The sequence below is a fragment of the Cryptotermes secundus genome, unplaced genomic scaffold (genome assembly GCF_002891405.2).
Source record: "Cryptotermes secundus unplaced genomic scaffold, Csec_1.0 scaffold1025, whole genome shotgun sequence".
NCBI lineage: Eukaryota > Metazoa > Arthropoda > Insecta > Blattodea > Kalotermitidae > Cryptotermes > Cryptotermes secundus.
The window spans coordinates 2022732-2046931 of record NW_019730118.1 but is presented as its reverse complement, the minus strand read 5'-3'; the positions used below and the strand labels follow the sequence as shown (position 1 = coordinate 2046931).

Here is a 24200-nt window from a genome sequence, read left to right as displayed (position 1 = left end):
GTTTAAAATCTTTTTGAAAAAAAGTCAGAAAAGACCACCAAAGGAACAGCGTTCAGGTCGGCCGTTAATTTTTTTCTTAATGTTAAAATCCTGAAACTTTTTTTTTTTTGAGGAAAGTTTTAATCTCATGAAAGAGAAGAATGCAATGAAGAAAACTGGAGTTGGCTTGACAAGTCTGGTTGAGTCCTGGCATCATTTGTTCCTCCGTTTCCTCTGCTCGTCCGTGAGTCTGTGTGGGACAAACTTTGCGCAGATGTACCTCTTCCGGAAGTCTTCACGGAGAATCTGACGAATCGCCTCCTTACTGATGTATGTTTATTTCATCCGTCACCATTCTGAGATCCCATCAACAACCGCATATCACCACTTCAAGGACATTTATATTGTGTCTGCATTTCGAGAGGCTGAAGGACGCCCGCAACTTTGATCATTCTCAAGATCCACACCCTCGTCTTTAAGTTGTTGAAACCATTCAAATACACCGCTCCAACTTCAGACTTCATCACCATAGAGAGCCTGCTACATTTCATAATTTTCTGTTCATGTTTTACCCAGTTTAAAATAAGATTAGGTATTCTCTCATTGTTCCATGGCTGAAAAAGTGTCCGGACTTGCAAACACAACTACCTCACTCACCTTCTACTCGTGAACTCTCAGTGATTGGACTTACTGACCCCTACTAATTGTTAGTAAGATGTATAAAAGGTAAAGTTGTCCCCGTGCTTAACTAATTAAGCATTACGCCATGAAGACCTATGGGGGAGTGGATATATAGATCCTCATTTTCGTCACCTCGGCATTAGCTGTAGGTAAGTGGTGAGCTTCACGCCTCGGCCGCTTCACCCCCGGTACCCATTATATAGGAGGTTGGGTGGACCCAAGAGCCGGTCTGGACGATTGGAGAAGAGAAAATTCTTGATCCTATCGGGACTCAACTCCTACCCCTCGGTCGTCCAGCCCGTAGCCAGTCGCTATACCGACTACGCTATCCCGGCTCACGGTAACATACATAACGAAAGTTTATTCTCGGTAGTGTTCTCCGTACTCCTATTGTACTTCAATCTATATGTTCCATTGCCGGTCACGGTAGCTGAGCGGTTTAAGGCATGTACTGTCTTCGCTCGCTCGGAAGCCGGGATCGTGGGTTCGAATCCCACTCAGGGCATGGATGTTTGTGTGCGTTTTTTTGTGTTTGTCTACAGGTAGAGGCCTTGCGACGAGCTGATCACTCGCCCAAGGAGTCCTATCGTATGTGTAAGATCTAGAAAAACCGAAGTGAACGGAGTTCATGGAGGTAGGCCTAGGCCCACTGGGGCTGTAGTGCCAAGGAAAAAAATATGTTCCATTAGGGTGACAGGCCAGATTTCATGCCCTTATAAATCATTCACTGGCATTGTTGGGGGAGGAACTGATGTAAATCATGAAATATTTCAACCAAGAAAGACAATTTTTCTATCCAAATTGTTGTTGGATGCTTTCTGAATAGGAATAAGTAGTAATGCCTAATTTTCTGCTCCTTTTTTAAGCATTATCTCCTTCTGTACAAAATGTCACGTGACAGCCTTCCACTCCGACCAGACGGAAAGCGAAGCATAGGCTTCACTGGGCCGCCATGCCATTGCTCTACATTAATGGAAACAAGAAACGAGAAACCTGAAAACGTTCATATATTTTTAGAAGATGCATTACCGCTCAGTGTCAGTGTCCTACGATAGTACACTCAGTTCAAGAACTGAAGCTTCGTAAGCAAGCTATTGTGGTTCAGAACATCAAAATACGAGTACGAAGGCAGAATACAGAGGTTTAATTTCAGGCTTTGCTCCACAAATGCGCTACTAGACCTTTATTGCATATCTGGACCTCGCAAATATTTTAGAAACACCATCCTTCAGACACACATTCAACAGAGCTGTACATTCATACCGAAAGTAATTCTACTTCTGCAATTGATGTTTTAATGGCGGAAATTTCTTGTCTGGTTACTTTTAATGTGCTCTATCTGCGTGAAGAGCAGGGATATCGTAGTCGGTATAAAGACTAGCTACAGGCTGAACGACCAAGGGGTCGGAATTCTAGTCCCGGTAGGGTTAAGAATTTTCACTTCTCCACGTCTTCCAGACCGGCTCTGGGGTCCACCCAACAACCTATCCAAAGGGTACCGGGGGTACTTTCCCCGGGGGTAAAGCGGCTGGGGCATGAAGCTTACCAATCACCTCCAGCCGAGGTCAAGAAAATTGTATTCTATACACCCACTCCCTCATACGCCTTAATGACATGGTGCTTAATAAGTTAAGCACAGGGACAACTTATCGCGATAAGAGACTTTCTTGCGTAAGATGCAGTGTACAACCTGCTATCGATCCGTTCTGTTTCTTATCCGAAACAGAATTCAAGGTTATGTAGTTCTCAATAACTGCGAGGAGTTACCGGGGTAAAGGTATGACCGATTGTCGGTTGTCTCTTTCCTGCCTACTCGAATGAGAGGCGGAGATAGTCGAACACAGCCGAATTGTTCGTGTCGCCTTGTAATCCAGCGGGTGGCGGCCATGTTGTTTTGTCGTCGTAGCGCGGGCCATGGCCACTGCACTGGTATGGCCTCAAAGTCAGTCAGTTGTTGTCAGTGATACCGGTTGGAGTTCGGTTTAGGCGAAAAGGAAACGTTCGATGCAAAGGAAGGCACAAGCCGACAGAGAAAGCCTTGCGTGTAAATGGCGTTGAATGGGTGGGGACAGCGTTTTTATAGCAGTGTAGTGACAATGTATTTTCATTAATCCTTACGTGGATAGACGTGTTATATGTGAATTTTAAGTGCGTAGCGTGAACAGGGGGGAAATAAGCGATTTTTTGTTTTTATTTTCCTGGTTTTAAGACTGAAAATTGAATTTTAAAATTGAAAATTGAAATTTCTGCCCTGCTGGAATCTGAAGAGCAGAAAACCCCTTCCACCGTCACCGACTTATGGTGTAGTGGGGTAGAAGGAACCCCTGCAGTCGGTACGGTAACTGCAAGAACACCATCTTCATCTGCTTCTTTGACTTTTTCATCCTGTAACTGGTTGGAGGCTGTAGAGAGGTGCCTATTGGTCATCTACCTGTTGGCATATATGCTGGGAGTTCTGAAAAGACGGTGGAAGCCCAAGAGGTAAGATGTGACATCATGTAACAGTCGAAATTTGATTTTGGTTTATGGGAAGTAATAAGCAAAACGAAACTTATTATTAGACGTAGGTACCAGCAGTATGCACCAATCACATGTGGCAGGATTGTTAAAGAAAAATAAAGTTTTTATAGTACATTGTGATCTTCATTACTGAAATTCGGTCATATCGGCCCCGAAGATAAGCACCAGTAACTGAGGTTCAGTGTTAGTTTCATCCCTTCTACTAATGTTGTCACACATACTGACGTACATTAGTCACCGGGTAAACGTCTCACAGATTTTGTTGAAATTTGATAAGGGAGACTTCCACGAAGAGCTGTCGAGTGTCAGGCATATTGATCCGTAACAAAGTCTAGTTTGCATAAATCTATGAATGGAGTTTGCCATATACTACTCGACAGATTTCACTGAAATTTAGTATGGGCAAAGTCCACTATTTGCATTTAATTAATTTGTTTACTGCATTATGGAGTACACCCTTTCCAGTCAGTCTCTTGCATACTACTTACAAAACACAGAACGAATGAGTAGATATTTCTATATATGAACACTTTTAGGGAAATTAGAATGCGAATTATTACTTCGCTTTATTGTATCAGCAGCAGAGTGTGGGAAAGTCAGTAGTGCTTACCGCTGTATCAGCTGAATGCATCGTTCAGTCAACTTGTGAACATCATCATTTAGGATATTGTGTTCGAATAAATTATTAATAACATTTAAAATCTAAGCATCTGTGTTTCAAGTTTACTCATAACGAACAGTTAGTAACCATCTAACACGTATATATGTTTGTTCTTGCGAAATTCTCCATCTTGGATTTATTTCGATCCAGCCCCGTCGGGCCCCACACAGTTTGTCCCACTCCTGTTCTAGTTACAAAACAGTCACCTTTTTTTTTTTTTTTAAATTTGTGTATGATAACTAAATGAAAAAATTAACATTTCAAACCTACGCCGCGTTAAGAAGGTTTTTGTGTGCAAATTGTAGCGAAATACACATGGGAAAATAATGTGTAGTAGTAAGCGCTTCATAATTTGTACTCTTCTCCAAGTATATTTAGAATGATCAAGTCAAGGAAGATGAGGTGGGCAGGGCATGTAGCACGAAGGGGAGAGAAGAGGAATGCATTTAGGATATTGCTGGGATAGCCAGAAGGAAAGAGACCACTGGGAAGACATAGACGTAGGTGGACGGACAGTATTAAAATGGATCTTAGAGAGATAGGATGGGATGGTTATAGATTGGATAGATGTGGCTCAGGATAGGGACCAATGGAGGACTCTTGTGAACACGACAGTGAACCTTCGGGTTGCAGAAAATGCTGGTAAGTTCTTGAGTAGCTGCACAATTGGCGGCTTCTCAAGAAGGGCTAAACTCCATGATTGATTGATTGATTGAGTGAGTGAGTGAGTGAGTGAGTAATGTCATGCGCACAGATTTTTGGGCCAATTTGACCCACATGTAGACGTTTGAGACGAATGTGATCTCAAGAGACCTTGCACCTTGCTTTAGAATAAAAACAGACAGGATACACGTGTGACAGCCGATGTAACTATACCGTTAATGCCGCTGTTTGTCAGCTGCATGAGACCTGTTGTGTTCTTGTTATTGCACTGGGATTCCTGTAACTGCTTTGACCTTGAGTAGGCCTATATCGATGGTTACGTAGAGGGGAGACAAGAAGGCCGACTCTTGCATAATTTGTATGGAAATTTGGACTCGTTGTCAAGATCTTTAATAATGCTGGAACGTGACGATGCTGTAGGGTGCCAGAAATCCTCAACTGACAGACTGCACAGTACATATTGGCTGGATATACTCGTAAAGAAGACTGTGTTCTAATAAACTGCTTGCACAGAGTGAAGAAGTGTACACTCACTGTAGACGCTCTGTCCGTCTGTTCGCACAGTTTATCTGTCTGAAACTGTTGAAAGAACGTAAACTGAATTTCGCATTTACCGTTGCATTTTGGAGCCGGGATAGCGCAGTCAGTATAGAGAATTTTCACGGGCTCTGAATTCGAGTCCCGGTAGGGGCAAGATTTTTCTCCACTCCACGTCGCCCAGACCGTTTCCGGGTCCCACCTAGCCTCCTATCCAAATGGTACCGGGAGCGATTTCCGTTGGGTAAAGCGGCCGGGGCGTGAAGTTGACCACTCACCTCCAGCTAGTGCCGAGGTCAAGAAAATATGGATCTATATATCCACTCCCTTATACAACTTCATGGCCTAGTGCTTTATTAGTTAAGCACAGCGACAACTTTGCCTTTTCTTGTAACATTTCTACAATTACATTTTACCGTTACCTAATATCGGAGCCTTGTTATGGGCCGGACTGTATTTATGGTGATGTTGACTGGATCAAGGTGGCTTAGCTTGGAGTTGAGCGGGATCTTGGCCTAGCTGCAGGTGTTAAAGATACTCACTAAGCTGAACCTGAAGTGAGCACAAGTCGAATTTCTCATACCCAGTTCTAGGTATAGTTATGTAGCTCTAAGTAGCTACTCGTACTTGGAAGCACTGCAGTAGGTCAGAAGACTGGACTCTCAAGCTACCAACCTGATATGTTTCTTAATTTACTTGTTGTAGTCATTACTGGTAAATTCTGAAGCTCCTCATTATGAAATTTGCTCACGACTCCTCTTACTTTCTCCTTCTTGGGGGTAAACAGAGAGGAAGTAACAGCAGTTGGAGAGGAGCTGTAGAATGTGTACTCATCGCCAGATAGGCCTATTATTAGGGTGATCAAATGGAGAAGGATGTGATGGGTACAGTACATAGCGCTAATGAGAGAGATAATTCATGGAAAGTTTTAGTCGCATAGGCTGAAGGGAAGAGACAGGTGGGAAGATCTAGGAGTAGATGAGACGATGTTAACATGTATCTGAAAGAAGTAGGATGTGAGAGCAAGGCTGAGGGTAGGTACAAGTGACAGGGTCTGTCGTGAACACGGTAATGAATATTTACTTACTTACTTGGGGCCGCGCCATAGCTCAAGAGGTTAGTCGCTCGCTTCCCACCGCGACGGCCCGGGTTCGATCCCGGGGTCTGGTCAAGTGGGATTTGTGGTGGTTAAAGTGGCGCTGGGGCAAGTTTTCTCCGAGTACTTCGGTTTCCCCTGCCAATCTTCATTCCACCAATTGCTCCACAATCACCCTCACCTATCATCTGGGGCTGGTACAATAGGCCAGAAGTGGCCGCAGTACAAGGGACTTAGTCCCACCCCACTAGCAATAAAAAAATACGTACTTGCTCATGGAGCTGAGCCCTTCTTCAGGAGCCGCTAATTCTGCAGCTACTCAAGGATTTCCCAGCATTTTTATGGAACCCGAAGGTTCATTACCGTGTTCAGAAGAGCCCTCCACTGCCCCCTATCCTGAGTTAGATCGATCCAATCCATACCATCCCATCCTATCTCTCTAAGATCCGTTTTAATATTGTCCACCCACTTACGCCTTGGTCTTCCCAGTGGTCTCTTTCCTTCTGGCTTTCTCACCAATATCCTATATATATTCCTCTTCTTCCCCATTCGTGCTATATGCCCTGCCTACCTCATCCTCCTTGACTTGATCATTCTACGTGTAATTATACTTGGAGATGAGTACAAGCTATGAAGCTCCTCATTATGCAGTTTTCTCCAACCTCCTGTCAATTCATTTCTCTTCAATCCAAATATTCTCCAACACCCTCAGTCTATGTTCCTCCCGTAACGGTACTGAATCTTTGGGTTCCATAAATACTGGGAATGTATCGATCTTGGAAATAGGCTGTGCTGGTGTTGATTGATTCCAATTGGCTAAGGATAAATATCATAAGGCTCTTGTTGTAGCTGAGATAAACTTTCTGATGTGCGGAATAAACTTCTATCTTAATAGTGCTTAAATACAAAGACCATTAGGCCTATATCTGACTGCTACTGTGTCCGTAAGACCTGTATGTGACATACTTCGTTAAGAGCATTCCTTCTGTATAGGAAACCTGTCTAGACTTAAAATCACCCTTCTTCATGTCTTCAGTGGCGGGTATTTAGTACAATATTCAGCTGAAGTATGCTGCTTTTAGCTCGAGTTTAACACGTCACACTTTATATCCATTTGTAATTGGTCAAGTCACGTCAGCTTCAAGTTGCGAACTGGTTTTAGAAGATGGACGTGTTGTGGGATATTTAGACCTATCACATTTTAGAGCTGTCTCTATCTCTCTCTAACACATATACGTGTACGCGTGTGTATACGGGTGCTAATTGTGCCTGGTGCAAACAACATACGCCGTTCTAGCAGAACTTAAAAGTTATTAATTAAATATCAACGTATTTAATTTATTTATTCGTATATCTCATTTTATTTGATGCATTTGTTTATATGACTCAGCCAATTAGTTAATTCATCTTAGCATCTCGTCCAGTCGTTGCGTTACTTGGGCCATACACCCTTGATTTGACTGGTTTTAGAGCCGTTTTGTTGTTTCTTCCGCAAAACCAAAAATATAACGTTGTACGAGCCCTCGCTTATTTGCCTTGTTTGGATTTAGCGGTGAGATAAGATGTAAATCTGGCCGTGCATCCCAAAATAATATGGACCATTTCTAGGGGATTTTTAAACTTTATATATGTTACCATACTGTAGAAGTGAACAATCCGCTTATTATGAAACATAACCGGCGATTACGTATTATATATATAATTATATTATTTATAATTGCCCAGTTGATCTGAACTGCCATAACACATTCTGAAAGAGGGTATTCATCACTTTATGCAAGTTATAAACCAATGAGGTATAAATAAAGTCGTCTTCTGGGTTTAGGCGCCGTGTATTCTTCGTTTTGGCCGTAGCTGTAGTACAGCTACTGCTCTCTGCATTCCAAGCCACTCACCTGCTCTGAAGATGGAGGCGATACGTTCCTCCGAAACGTCGGCCAAAACGAAGAATACACGGCGCCTAAACCCAGAAGACGACTTTCTTCATAGTCATCGCCGTGAAAACCTCAAAACTTACAATGAGGTATATATTCAAAATAGCAAAAGTCGTATGTTGGAACTATGTACGCCATTGTAAGCTCGACGTAAGTCTCCATCGTGTTTAGTAATTATTAGTAATTATTATAAATTAATATCTGCTGGGAGAGGTGTACTGAGTATAAGCTTCAGCATTTCCATAGAGGAACTGAAGGAAGCCACTTGATTTGAGCCAAGGGTACTTGGCTACGGACTAGACCAACTAGACTACTGAAGAATCAGGTTTCGATTTCCGGCAGAGGTGGATCAGTTTTCTTCGCCGCCAAGTTAAGAGCAGCTCTGGGCCTACCAGACTCTTTCCCCGTTCCCCCGGTAAAGCGACCGGGGTGTGGCCCTGACCACTTTCCTCTGAATAGTGCTGGAGGTTCAAGAAAGACTGGAGCTGCAACTCCACAGGAAGGTCAAGGCTGAGAGTGGGCTGTAGTGGCAATCGTTTGTCTCTTAGTTGTAAGGTGACTGAAGCTGCGTTTGTTAACGGTGTCCTGAGTACCGATATGGCATGTCTGTGTTTGTACGCTAGAATAAAAGAAGTTTAAAGAATGCTTGCCGTGATAACAGTTCATGTCCTTTAATATGGTTAGTACAGCACATGACTGGAGGTCTCCAGCAGCTTTACACTAGGCCTCCACGCCGTTTCACTCTTTGTGGAAACATACCGGGCACTGAATGCCTCTGCACTCCCGTTCTTTCAGACATTTGGTTCCAGTGTAAATACGTTTCTGTTTGCTTTACCTGTGTCTAGAAGGAAAAGTATGGCCGGGAAGAATTCTCTCTTACTGCAGGAATTCCCTCTCAACGACTGAGTGAACTCTGAAAACACTTGTGTGTAAATTTCTTCAGTTATAATTAGCAATCAACCGTCTGTCTATTGCAGGGAGCAGCACAATTAATTAAAATGGAAATCTGTTATATTTTATGTAGAAATGCCTAGAAAGTTGTCGGTAGACGTAAAGGGATGAAACCACTTGGATGACTTATTCATAGAAGAGAAGATAGGCTTAATAAGAAAACGGTTATTTCCCCTGGGGGTAAAGTCGGCTGCGGCGTGAAGTTGACTGTTCATGTCCATTATTCCTGAGAGTTGTACACCATCGAGCTTTTCTTCCACTGGTGCTCCACACAAGTTTTTGTAGACATTATTATTATAAGGGCACGCAGTAGCATGATTGGTTGAGGCACTATGCTACAAGCCGGAAGGTCGCGGGTTCGAGTCCCTATGAGGTGGATTTTTCAATTGACCTAATCCTTACAGCCGCACTATGGCCCTGGGGTCGACTCAGCTTCTAACAGAAATAAGCACCAAGAATTTTCCTGGGGGCTAAAGGGCGGCTGGCGCGTAATGCTGACAATCTTACCGACATCTGTGAGCCGATTGTCTAGAAAATGTGGGAGCCTCGACGTCTCACAACCCTATAGGCCTTCACGGCCTGCGATAGGGATAGCTTTGCGATTATTATTATTATTATAACTTCTAGGTAGTGCCGATGTGAAGAAAATGTGGTTCTATACATCCACTCGCCCATAAGCCTTCATGGCGTAGTGCTTAATTAGTTAAGCACAGGGACAAATTTACATTATTATTATTATTATTATTATTGTTATTATTATTATTATTATTATTAGTTATGTTGTAAATGTCCAAGTTACTTGAATCTACATTGTGCTCCGTCTGTAATTGGCCTTGCTGCTGTTGACTCGGCACAGAAATAATAAAGAATTGAATTATTAATATTGTCGAGAACTGACGAGACATCTGTATATGAGAGAGCCTCCAATGTGCTGAATAAGCATTCGCGAATTGCTGACGAGCGATGTTCCACAAGACTTGGCCATGAACATGGGACTAACTCCCTTCAGCATAAGGAACCTACCATTTTAGAAATGACCACAAAATATCGCATTTGGACAGATTTTAACCAAGTCAGGGCAGAGTTAAATGGCAGGCAAGTTTTTGTGGACGTGGCCATAAAAATTCTGTTTCTATACAAGTAGAGAATTTCATTAACATCTGAATAACTGCCAATTTCTTAACCTTTCAAATGCCAAAAAACGAGATATTTTGTTTAAAACCGAATTTACGCCAACGAGTTCTATTTTCAGCTCTATCATATAATGTCGTGAAAGGCAACCGATGTTTCGGAGGAACGTATGACTTCCACCTTCAGGTAGGAAGAGTAAACCAAGAAAGAAACCGATATAAAGTAGGCAGCAAGTAAAACGCCTACTTTTCTACCCTGAAAATCGATACGATATATTCGAATCGTCGGTTGACCTTGACTGGACTACACGACGTTATATCGCAGAAAAGAACTCTTCGTAGTCATCGCCATAAGAACCTCAAGTCCAGCCTGTTTTCAGCTCTGAATATGTATAATAGTGCCAACGTAATGGCTTTTGACTTTGTTATTGGGAGTGCTTTGCTAAGGGCTGTGCGATACTGGCTTCGAAGACAGCCTACAGATTTCTGCTCATAGTTCTATCTATGGACCTCCCAAACTGTAGTCAGACGCTCTGTGTGAATTCACCAGATGTGTTCTACTCAGAGACAGGCCTGAACCACATGGGTCACTAACCATCCCAGATGTTTGCCGCTCTTATTCATGACGTAACCTGTGGCATTGCTGTTCAACCTGTAAGTCGCTGAGTGCTTGCTGCCCTATCTAATCATGAAGCACAATGTCATTACATTTTAAAAGATATCTCGCTTCATGTAGAGTCTATACGGTTCTGACGATGCTGTATAACACGCAGAATTACTGGGTCTTTGGACTTGTCCATCGTACGGTATTCTAGAAACCAGGAAACAACGTTTCGGAAATTTAATCTATTTCCGTCTTCAGGTGAAGAGGAAAGACTACTCAGTTGGGTCCATTACTGAACCAGTAATTGAGGTTAGCTGTTTCTAAGGGACGGAAACGGATCCAGTTTTATAAACGTTGTGTTTTCTAGTTTCTAGAATACCGGACTATGGACAAAGTCCTAAAACTCAGTAATCCTGAATCTCGCTTCATACTTTCCATTCTGCCATTATTTGGGAATCCTTCTTCTGTTAGACATAATAAGATTATTGCAGAACAGAACGGGAAAGTGTGCGTTATTGGATGGCGTATCTGTTAACGACAAGCTCTGAGCCAGCAGTGATGGAGACTATGCTTCTATTAACGACAAGCTCTGAGCCAGCAGTGATGGAGACTATGCTTCTATTAACGACAAGCTCTGAGCCAGCAGTGATGGAGACTATGCTTCTATTAACGACAAGCTCTGAGCCAGCAGTGATGGAGACTATGCTTCTATTAACGACAAGCTCTGAGCCAGCAGTGATGGAGACTATGCTTCTATTAACGACAAGCTCTGAGCCAGCAGTGATGGAGACTATGCTTCTATTAACGACAAGCTCTGAGCCAGCAGTGATGGAGACTATGCTTCTATTAACGACAAGCTCTGAGCCAGCAGTGATGGAGACTATGCTTCTATTAACGACAAGCTCTGAGCCAGCAGTGATGGAGACTATGCTTCTATTAACGACAAGCTCTGAGCCAGCAGTGATGGAGACTATGCTTCTATTAACGACAAGCTCTGAGCCAGCAGTGATGGAGACTATGCTTCTATTAACGACAAGCTCTGAGCCAGCAGTGATGGAGACTATGCTTCTATTAACGACAAGCTCTGAGCCAGCAGTGATGGAGACTATGCTTCTATTAACGACAAGCTCTGAGCCAGCAGTGATGGAGACTATGCTTCTATTAACGACAAGCTCTGAGCCAGCAGTGATGGAGACTATGCTTCTATTAACGACAAGCTCTGAGCCAGCAGTGATGGAGACTATGCTTCTATTAACGACAAGCTCTGAGCCAGCAGTGATGGAGACTATGCTTCTATTAACGACAAGCTCTGAGCCAGCAGTGATGGAGACTATGCTTCTATTAACGACAAGCTCTGAGCCAGCAGTGATGGAGACTATGCTTCTATTAACGACAAGCTCTGAGCCAGCAGTGATGGAGACTATGCTTCTATTAACGACAAGCTCTGAGCCAGCAGTGATGGAGACTATGCTTCTATTAACGACAAGCTCTGAGCCAGCAGTGATGGAGACTATGCTTCTATTAACGACAAGCTCTGAGCCAGCAGTGATGGAGACTATGCTTCTATTAACGACAAGCTCTGAGCCAGCAGTGATGGAGACTATGCTTCTATTAACGACAAGCTCTGAGCCAGCAGTGATGGAGACTATGCTTCTATTAACGACAAGCTCTGAGCCAGCAGTGATGGAGACTATGCTTCTATTAACGACAAGCTCTGAGCCAGCAGTGATGGAGACTATGCTTCTATTAACGACAAGCTCTGAGCCAGCAGTGATGGAGACTATGCTTCTATTAACGACAAGCTCTGAGCCAGCAGTGATGGAGACTATGCTTCTATTAACGACAAGCTCTGAGCCAGCAGTGATGGAGACTATGCTTCTATTAACGACAAGCTCTGAGCCAGCAGTGATGGAGACTATGCTTCTATTAACGACAAGCTCTGAGCCAGCAGTGATGGAGACTATGCTTCTATTAACGACAAGCTCTGAGCCAGCAGTGATGGAGACTATGCTTCTATTAACGACAAGCTCTGAGCCAGCAGTGATGGAGACTATGCTTCTATTAACGACAAGCTCTGAGCCAGCAGTGATGGAGACTATGCTTCTATTAACGACAAGCTCTGAGCCAGCAGTGATGGAGACTATGCTTCTATTAACGACAAGCTCTGAGCCAGCAGTGATGGAGACTATGCTTCTATTAACGACAAGCTCTGAGCCAGCAGTGATGGAGACTATGCTTCTATTAACGACAAGCTCTGAGCCAGCAGTGATGGAGACTATGCTTCTATTAACGACAAGCTCTGAGCCAGCAGTGATGGAGACTATGCTTCTATTAACGACAAGCTCTGAGCCAGCAGTGATGGAGACTATGCTTCTATTAACGACAAGCTCTGAGCCAGCAGTGATGGAGACTATGCTTCTATTAACGACAAGCTCTGAGCCAGCAGTGATGGAGACTATGCTTCTATTAACGACAAGCTCTGAGCCAGCAGTGATGGAGACTATGCTTCTATTAACGACAAGCTCTGAGCCAGCAGTGATGGAGACTATGCTTCTATTAACGACAAGCTCTGAGCCAGCAGTGATGGAGACTATGCTTCTATTAACGACAAGCTCTGAGCCAGCAGTGATGGAGACTATGCTTCTATTAACGACAAGCTCTGAGCCAGCAGTGATGGAGACTATGCTTCTATTAACGACAAGCTCTGAGCCAGCAGTGATGGAGACTATGCTTCTATTAACGACAAGCTCTGAGCCAGCAGTGATGGAGACTATGCTTCTATTAACGACAAGCTCTGAGCCAGCAGTGATGGAGACTATGCTTCTATTAACGACAAGCTCTGAGCCAGCAGTGATGGAGACTATGCTTCTATTAACGACAAGCTCTGAGCCAGCAGTGATGGAGACTATGCTTCTATTAACGACAAGCTCTGAGCCAGCAGTGATGGAGACTATGCTTCTATTAACGACAAGCTCTGAGCCAGCAGTGATGGAGACTATGCTTCTATTAACGACAAGCTCTGAGCCAGCAGTGATGGAGACTATGCTTCTATTAACGACAAGCTCTGAGCCAGCAGTGATGGAGACTATGCTTCTATTAACGACAAGCTCTGAGCCAGCAGTGATGGAGACTATGCTTCTATTAACGACAAGCTCTGAGCCAGCAGTGATGGAGACTATGCTTCTATTAACGACAAGCTCTGAGCCAGCAGTGATGGAGACTATGCTTCTATTAACGACAAGCTCTGAGCCAGCAGTGATGGAGACTATGCTTCTATTAACGACAAGCTCTGAGCCAGCAGTGATGGAGACTATGCTTCTATTAACGACAAGCTCTGAGCCAGCAGTGATGGAGACTATGCTTCTATTAACGACAAGCTCTGAGCCAGCAGTGATGGAGACTATGCTTCTATTAACGACAAGCTCTGAGCCAGCAGTGATGGAGACTATGCTTCTATTAACGACAAGCTCTGAGCCAGCAGTGATGGAGACTATGCTTCTATTAACGACAAGCTCTGAGCCAGCAGTGATGGAGACTATGCTTCTATTAACGACAAGCTCTGAGCCAGCAGTGATGGAGACTATGCTTCTATTAACGACAAGCTCTGAGCCAGCAGTGATGGAGACTATGCTTCTATTAACGACAAGCTCTGAGCCAGCAGTGATGGAGACTATGCTTCTATTAACGACAAGCTCTGAGCCAGCAGTGATGGAGACTATGCTTCTATTAACGACAAGCTCTGAGCCAGCAGTGATGGAGACTATGCTTCTATTAACGACAAGCTCTGAGCCAGCAGTGATGGAGACTATGCTTCTATTAACGACAAGCTCTGAGCCAGCAGTGATGGAGACTATGCTTCTATTAACGACAAGCTCTGAGCCAGCAGTGATGGAGACTATGCTTCTATTAACGACAAGCTCTGAGCCAGCAGTGATGGAGACTATGCTTCTATTAACGACAAGCTCTGAGCCAGCAGTGATGGAGACTATGCTTCTATTAACGACAAGCTCTGAGCCAGCAGTGATGGAGACTATGCTTCTATTAACGACAAGCTCTGAGCCAGCAGTGATGGAGACTATGCTTCTATTAACGACAAGCTCTGAGCCAGCAGTGATGGAGACTATGCTTCTATTAACGACAAGCTCTGAGCCAGCAGTGATGGAGACTATGCTTCTATTAACGACAAGCTCTGAGCCAGCAGTGATGGAGACTATGCTTCTATTAACGACAAGCTCTGAGCCAGCAGTGATGGAGACTATGCTTCTATTAACGACAAGCTCTGAGCCAGCAGTGATGGAGACTATGCTTCTATTAACGACAAGCTCTGAGCCAGCAGTGATGGAGACTATGCTTCTATTAACGACAAGCTCTGAGCCAGCAGTGATGGAGACTATGCTTCTATTAACGACAAGCTCTGAGCCAGCAGTGATGGAGACTATGCTTCTATTAACGACAAGCTCTGAGCCAGCAGTGATGGAGACTATGCTTCTATTAACGACAAGCTCTGAGCCAGCAGTGATGGAGACTATGCTTCTATTAACGACAAGCTCTGAGCCAGCAGTGATGGAGACTATGCTTCTGTACAACGAGCAACTCGAATTCAACTATATTAAACTAATATATTTACCGCGTTACTCTGCGCGGCTGCCTGTGATATTGATTGGACAAAATATCCAAGTTGGTTCACGTTCTTTACGTCTCTGGTTCGAATATCATCCGGTACATTTGTCAGCCTTTTCGTAGTTTCCCTCATTATCTCCACGCAGATATCGAGATAGCTCTTTACAATGTAGCACTGCCACTTGAACAGTTTCTTGGGCGTAATTCGCTTTCTTCATTTTTCGCCCAGCGCCATACATTTATATTGGGCCGACAGTAAAAATATCTATTTCATATTTCAGTCAACACAACAATTTATAAAAGATGGCATATTTACATGAAGGTTGTATATCTTAGGCACAACATGTTTCGACCCCTAATGGGTCATCATCAGGTGCTGATTCATCTCAAGTGCTTAACTTACACCTAATATGGATCCATATCGTAGGATTGTTCTTTATTTTGATATAGAACTTGTTACAAATTCTTCGAAGTTGAAATTGTAATTAATTTATTAAAACTATTATTTTAAATTATTAGAATCAAATTTAATTTTCATTTCATGCATCCAGTTGCGTTACAATATACAACTTCCTTACTAACTGTCACAACACAACAAATATCAAGGTCAAGTGTTTTATATGTCTAATAGTATTGTATCCAGTTTAATAGTACTACAGTTCAGTGGTGTATATTTGTTAACCATTTATTTGCCTGATGATGGCTGTTGATAGCAGAAACATGTAGCAGAGCCGTAGCTAGGCACTGATCTTGATATTTGTTGTGTTGTGACGGTTAATAAAGAAGTTGTAAATCAAATTTAAGTTGATATACGTGTATATGAGTATATTATTCCTTTTGTATACTGAGTATGTATTGTAGTTCTTGTAGAATGTGGATTCCTGCTTGGAATAAACACTCTGTGGTTGTTATGTCGGTATGTTGTTGTTGTTGTTGTTGTTGTTGTGACGTTATTTTCGTAAGGTATGAAGTGTTCCGGCTGGCTTATGGTTGATTGTCTGGGTACAGTCTTAATGTTGGTTGGGCCTACAGTGTATAAAGTACATGGCTAAAAGAATCTTGTAAAAAATGAAAGGGGAACAGTGGTGGGTTGCAGCCGGGATAGCGTAGTCGGTATAGCGACTGGCTACGGGCTAGACGATCAAGGGGTCGGAGTTCGAGTACCGGTACGGTCAAGAATTTTCTCTTCTCCACGTCGTCCAGACCGACTCTGAGGGCCACCCAACCTCTTATCCAGTAGGTACTGGGGGCTTCTTTCCCGGAGGCAAAGCGGCCGGGGCGTGAAACTGACCACTCACCTCCAACTAATGCCGAGGTCAAGAAAATGTGGCTCTATACATCCACTCCCTCATATTCATTCACGGCGTAGTGCTTAATTAATTAAGCACAAGGACATATTTTCTCGTATGTGCGTTAGGAAGCGGTCGTGACCTGATTTGAGATACAGGTATTATCTCAGCAGTTTCCTTAACAGGCTGAAGAAAACCACGATAAACCTTAGTCAGGATAGTCTGTGTCCCAACACCGGGCAACTCCCGAATACACGTACAAGTCAGATGCGCCAGCGCTTGAGCCAATTTGCTGGATAGGTTGGTAATGAAACGAGTAAATCCGGATTAGTCATAATGCGGATATGACCTACTTTAAGATACTGTTTGGGAGATTGACGGAAGTAATAGAAAATGCCATGAATGCAGTAGCTAAAACAAATGCCTATTCTGCTCCTTACGTAAAACGGAGCAGATGTGAGCGTTCTGCCTTCAGATGTATGAGATAGACACTTAAAAAAGCGAGCATGAGGCTTGCAGACGTTCAGAAGCAGTTACATGTATGCAGTGCACTTCGCAGCATCAGACTTCAGGCCAGTTTCCGACTCCTGTTTGCATAAATGCAGGACAGACTGACTGAATGGCTGGCTAATACTTCTCATGCTTTCCTCCCGAAAGGCTATCCGATATCTATCTGGATAGTCTGACTGACTGTTTGACTGCTATCTGTCTTGGAAGCCTGTCTGACTGAACAACTGACGATTGACATTTGTCTTGGCACTCTGTTTGACTGGTTGACATGTCTTCGCAAACTATCTGGCTGGCTGATATGTCTTGGCAGCCTGACTGGTTGATATCTTTCTTGGCTGTTTGTCTGACAGATATCTGACTTGACAGTCTGTCTGACTGAGTGACTGGCTGACAAAATATAAAGTTGGACTAATCTTAATTTCTTTAATTTATTTTTTTCTTTGTTTATTTCATTTGTAGTACGTATATTTTCAAAATACTTTCTTACGCTTTTGCGCACTTCACTGACCCCAGTGTCTTATTGCAGGCGCTCCGTTGTTACTGTCATAGACTTCCNCTTGTTCCCTGAATTTTTCCGCCCTTAAAAATTCCACGACCTCCGCCGGGTTTGAACCCACGTACCACGAGTCATGAGGTGGGAACGTTACCTCTAGACTACGGAGGTCGCTTTCCTGGTCCTAACTAATTAAGTACTACGTCGTGGAGACGTGGAGTGGATGTATGGACCCACGTTTTCTTGACATCGGGACTAGCTGGAGGCGAGTGGTGAGATTTACGCCCCGGCATCTTTACCCTCGGGGAAAGAGCCACCGGTACCCATTGGATAGGAGGTTGGGTGGGCCTCACAGCCAGTCCAGACCACAAGGAGAAATGAAAATTCTTGCCCTCGCTGGGACTCGAACTCCGACCTCTTGGTCGTCCAACCCGTAGCCATTCTCTATACCTACTGCGCTATCCCGGCTCTGAAGTAAGAAGGAGTGATGCCAGTGTATTATCACTAATGTGAGTATTCTACAAAAGATTCACCCTCGGTTGGTGGAGATGTGCCTTTACGTGTAATGTAGGTCTACAATTAATACCGAAAACTCAGCTTCAGTAGCATATGATGATAGGTCAATGTATTTTTTTTATAAATTTTTGTTATTTTTTTCACCCGGAAAACATTCATTATGACGTCTGGAATAGGCAGTGCTTCCCTTTCATTGTCTACGGTTCGCCATTCACATCTTTCATGCAGCTTTACATTTCTTTTTGTTGATTCAGTGTCTTTAAATAACCTACAAAGCTACTACCTTTCCACCTGCTGAGTTACGAACATTAAAATAGGTCATTAGGCCAGGGAAGCTCAGTTTAGAATTGAAGATCACGGCGTGTGTACACTGTACGTTATTTATGTCTGTTGTTGACAAATGCCAGTGTATTATCACTAATGTGAGTATTCTACAAAAGATTCACCCTCGGTTGGTGGAGATGTGCCTTTACGTGTAATGTAGGTCTACAATTAATACCGAAAACTCAGCTTCAGTAGCGTATGATGATAGGTCAATGTATTTTTTTTTTATAAATTTCTGTTATTTTTTTCACCCGGAAAACATTCATTATGACGTCTGGAATAGGCAGTGCTTCCCTTTCATTGTCTACGGTTCGCCATTCACATCTTTCATGCAGCTTTACATTTCTTTTTGTTGATTCAGTGTCTTTAAATAACCTACAAAGCTACTACCTTTCCACCTGCTGAGTTACGAACATTAAAATAGGTCATTAGGCCAGGGAAGCTCAGTTTAGAATTGAAGATCACGGCGTGTGTACACTGTACGTTATTTATGTCTGTTGTTGACAAATGCTTTTCGCCACTTCATTGCCGTAACATACGTGTACGTTGTGCAACACAACAGACGGACGGACCCCCACTGTATCGGTTTGCTGTCCGCTAATAACAATTCATAACTTATCTTATTTTGTTGGGCGATATTATAGTGAGATATTACATAAATCAGTGGTAAAAACTCGCGACCGGAATCCCACACGTTAATTTCACGAACGAAAGTTTAAAATACTGATATCTAGAAGGTGGTGACAAAGCAGCGTTGCCAAGTTTGTCACATATTCTTTTTAATCCAGAAAGCTGACGACGTTGGAACGGTATGCTCTAATTTGGAGCAGTCTGTGGCTGTGAGTATATACGTACTTTCCAGATGCTTTCTTTGTTACTTTGCATGCCTCATTAGTGGCCTTATTAATCATTTACTGCAGACAGAAATTTCTTGTCGTACACAGAGCCGGTATAGCCCAGTCTGTATAGAGAGGGCTAGGGATTGGACGGCCGGGGTTCGATTCCTGTCAGGGGTAAGAGATTTTCTCTCAGGCCGCGCCATAGCTCAAGCGGTTAGTCGCTGGCTTCCCACCCCAGTGGTGGACAAAGTGGCGCTGGGGCAGGTTTTCTCCGAGTACTTCGGTTTCCCCTGCCATTCGTCATTCCACCAATTGCTCCACAATCACCCTCACCTATCATCTGGGGCTGGTATAATAGGCCAGAAGTGGCCGCAGTGCAAGGGACTTAGTAACACCCCACTAGCAATAATTAAAAAAAGAAGAGATTTTCTTTACTCCTCAGCGTCCAGGCCGGTTCGAGGGCCCACCCCGCCTCCTATCCAATGGATATCGGGGGCTCTTTCCCTGGAGGTAAAGAGGCCAAGGCGTGAAGCTTATCAGTCACCTCCATCTAGTGCCAAGGTCAAGAATGCCGGAACTAGAGATCCAGTTCCGCATCAGTCTTTATGGCGTGTTAATTAATGAAACAGAGGAACAATTTTATGTATTATGGACTGCCGTACAATGTTCCAAATAAAAGTTATTTGATTTAAAGAGACTTGGCGCATTTCTAGATACCCTTTGTCGCTTGCACTCGCAATCAAACATTGCTATTTCTTCCATTTGGCAACTTTCCCGTCACATACCTTCACCTTGAGGCTCAAGGATTACGAATCCCAGAGAACGACTTCTTAAAGTACTATGCTAGAAGTTAAATATTGGAACTTTCTGAAATTTGAAGAAAGCAGTCTCCTGGGATTTTGCACCGTGTATATGTGGTGTTAACCGACGTTCCTCCGAAACGTCGGTTAACACCACATATACACGGTGCCAAATCCCAGAAGACTGCTTTCTTCATAGCCACCGCCGTGAAAGCCTCAAATCTTACACTTTCTGAAATTTGTCTTTATAACCTTAATGTCCATATTAGATAGTATTTGTTTCCGCTGTGTGTGTCGTGTTGTGTATCAGTTTGTAACATCTGTCTAGCTATGGCTCTACAGCCCTTTGTTGGACCTTGGACGCTTTTTCAGTTTCTTAATCCCATACGCAGTCGGTATGACTACTTGGGCGGGGGATCAGCCTGTTGCATGGCCTCTACCTGCACGCAAACAACACAGACACAGAATAAATGCACACAGATATTCATGTCTTGAGTAGGATTCGAACTCACGTTCCGAGTGTTCGAGCGAGCGAAGACGGTTCATGCCTTAGACCGCGCGATCACTGTGGTCGGCAGTTTGTAAGATCACAAGAATATTAAATATTAACTTACTCGTCTTGTGAAGCGGGAATCATATTTTGACCGATGTGGAGCAGAATTAAACTCGTCAGACGTAATTTGATTATAGATTTTTTTTTTCATTGGCGTTACAGCCCTCATTTGGGCCTAGGCCTACCTCCATGAAACTCTTCGTTTCACTTCGGTTTTACTAGATCTTAGACTCTGCTAACCTTGAATGTATAGACATATGCCTCTTCATCATTAGTCTTGATGTAATTTCTACGTATTTGTTTCGTATGCTAATTGGAAGTCTGTGTTAGAGGCTATTCTTGTGTTGTTACTTGTATAAGTGAAGGTAGCCATATTTTGTTTTCTGTCTTCTCGGGCATCAGCTGTCTTATTCGTCTCTATTGTTTAATTGCTTTTTTTATGAATCTTGTTTACTACGTCACTGTAGAGCCTGTACTGCTTCTTCGCCATTTGTAAATTACTTCACGTCTGTTCTTGAGCTTGTAGTGATATCTGTAGGGGCATATTCTGGACCCTCTACAGCACTGTAGTACGTGTACTCGTGTTTTGCTTAAGAACATGATTAATTATTGCCGATGATATCTGTGAATGTTTGTTTTCTGTCTAGTCCTTTCTGAATTCTATCTTCTGATCTTGTATGCGGTGTCCAGGTAATTAATTCAATCTTACTCCTTTCCGTGTCTGTAGTTGGTCGAACCCGCGACCTTGCGGCTTGTAGCATAGTGCCTCAACCAACTACGCTACGGCGTGCACCCTCATGAAAATGTTCATTGTCTAAATTCTATAAAAATATCTTCTAAGAAAACATGATGCCTGGTGCAAATATCTTGAGGTATGCAAAAGTATGCTGCACATTACTAAAATAAGTATGCAGCAACTGGGAGTATGGGGCGCATTGCATGTTGTTGTCTGAGTGCAAGAGCGGCTTTATAGTCGATACTGGTGAACCTAATATAATAATATAGCTGTTTAGTCGGAAATCATCAAAGTCCGTTTAATAAATCTACGCATAGATTGGAGGATAATATTAAAACGAGTCTAAAAAAAGGTGCGAGCACACGGATTGTGTTAATCTGACTCATGATTTGATTCACTGGTGGGCTCTCGGATTCCACAGGTCAGAAATTCCATGACTAGCTGAACGACTATTAGCTTCTAAAGAAAGATCCTGCTCCAACGAGTTATAGTTTCACTTGTGGATAGAGGTAGTTGGTTATTTAATGACACTGTTAGCATCGGAGCAGTTAATGAAATGAAAATTTGAAGGGAAACCCGAAGTACCTGGAGAAAACCCGCCCCAGAGCCAGTTTTTCCACCACAAATCAGTGATGACCTGACCTGGGATCAAACACCGGGCCCTCATGTTGGGAACCTGCCTGCCAGTTGTGGATAACTGAAGCTGAAAGCGTGTGGGCCGACAAACTTGATACTGGTTTCAGAGGCTTCGATGTAGACACATGGCGCTATCAGCAGGAAGCCCTGTCGTGATCATCCTGCCAGCATTCATAGATTATCTATGTTCAGATAACAGGACGATCTCTCGTAAAGCAGTAGTTGAATAAACACTCCGTCACATATAACTCCATTATATTATCATTACTCTGCCTAATGTAATTTAGCGGTTTATGCTTAGGTCGATCAATGACGTGTTTTGCTTTCAGGAGTGAATAGAGTCGAACGAGGTAAGAATGTGGTCATAATTGGATTTAGTAATGCAGAAAAGAAACGAACCCACATATTATCGTTTTACTTAAAGGTATGTATGTCAGTTAGGAACCGACAGTTACCCCTTTTTTTTTTTAATTCGCTAGTGGGGGGTGGAGTCCAGCTGGGTCCACTCAGCACGGCGGCCACTGATTGGCCTATTGTACCTGCCCCGGGTGATTATGATGATGGAGAATTTGGTGGAATGAAGATTGGCAGGGGAAACCGAAGTACTCGGAGAAAACCCGCCCCAGAGCCACTTTGTCCACCACAAATCCCACTTGACCAGACCCCGGATCGAACCTGGGCCGCCGCGGTGGGAAGCCAGCGACTAACCGCTTGAGCTATGGCCCGGCAATGGATAGCCTATCGCAGTGTCTCTAATTAGGCGTTCCCTTTAAGTGCTTGGTGCTAATTCCACCGACTACTTCATATTCTTATAAGTAAAATTAGTATTAAATTCAGTCAACTGAAACAGTGCTCTCTTAATAATAAAAAACAGCCCTTTCGTGTTTCAGTGATATCCCACGTCGCAAGGCGACGGAAATTTTGAAGGAAATGCCTCACTTGTATTAGGTACATGTGTTGTCTTGTAAGGGTTAAAACACTGGTACATGTAAAATATATTTTAGAAGTAATAGAATTTTTCGATTCATTAGAATCTTGCTGGTCTTGTTCCAGGTGAACTGATTACCAATATACATGGCACATGACACCACAACCCCGCCTACACGTACAGGATCGACACAATATAGGCTGCCTATTGTGAAGGAACAAGACAATCACTGGGATTCACAGCAGGGCTCTAATCAATCGAAAACTTCCATTACTTTTAACGAAACAAATTTTAATTATACTAGCGTTTGAACCGCCCGTCACAGTGGTCGTGCCGTCTGCGTCATAAACTCTCTTCGCCGCTCGAAAACTGGGATCGTGGGTTCGAATCCCACTTGAGGCATGGATGTTCGTGTACGGTTATTGTGTTTTGTGTTGTTCTGTGTGCAGCTAGCGGCCTTGCGACGGGCTAATCCCCTGGCCAAAGTGTCTTACCGCCTGTGTAAAAGATCAAGAAACTGAAAAAGCGGCCTAGGCCCAACAAAGGGCTCTAGAGCCATGGATGGATAGTGTTTTAACCTTTACAAGACAGCACATACGTCTAATATATGTGAAACATTTCCTTTGAAGCGTTGGACGCCTGCCGGTGATGGCCATCATTGGCAGAAACATGTAATGTAAAGCTATCCCTGTAACAAGCCATGGAGGCCCATAGGGTTGTGAGATGTTGAGGTTCCCACATTATCTAGACAATCGGCTCACAGATGGCGGCAAGGTAGTCAAGCCTTCGCGCCGGCCGTCCATTACCCCCAGGAAGATTCCTGCTACTCATTTCTGTTAGAGGATGAGTCGACCCCAGGGCCATAGTGCGGCTGGAAGGATTAGGTCCATTCAAAAATCCACCTCATCGAGACTCGAACTCGCGACCTTCCGGCTTGTAGCATAATGCCTCAACCAACTACGCTATCGCGTGCCCCCTGGGCGAAACATGTAGAAGCTCTGTTTTATCGTTAAAAGAACGCTGTTGCAATTTAATGGAATTTAATCCTAATTTTACTTGTGTGTTATGAAGCGCAACGGATGAGGACAGAGTGTCATATACTTACTTACGTACTTACTTACTTACTTACTTATGGAGCTGAGCCCTTCTGGAGGAGCCGCCAATTCTGCAGCTACTCGGGAAAATCCCAGCATTTTATGG

The 24200-nt window shown here is 43.4% G+C and overlaps 1 protein-coding gene across 2 annotated transcripts in view; it reads left to right on the top strand.

Annotated features, from left to right (window-relative positions):
• The first annotated feature begins 2573 nt into the window (after positions 1 to 2573).
• LOC111866279 overlaps positions 2574 to 24200 on the top strand; it is a 658988-nt gene continuing 637361 nt past the window's right edge. For both annotated transcript variants that reach the window (XM_023855075.2, XM_023855074.2), the window contains exon 1: positions 2574 to 3141. In XM_023855075.2, the coding sequence (XP_023710843.1) occupies positions 3104 to 3141 (38 nt within the window). In that variant the 5' untranslated portion in view covers positions 2574 to 3103. The remainder of the gene's footprint in view (positions 3142 to 24200) is intronic.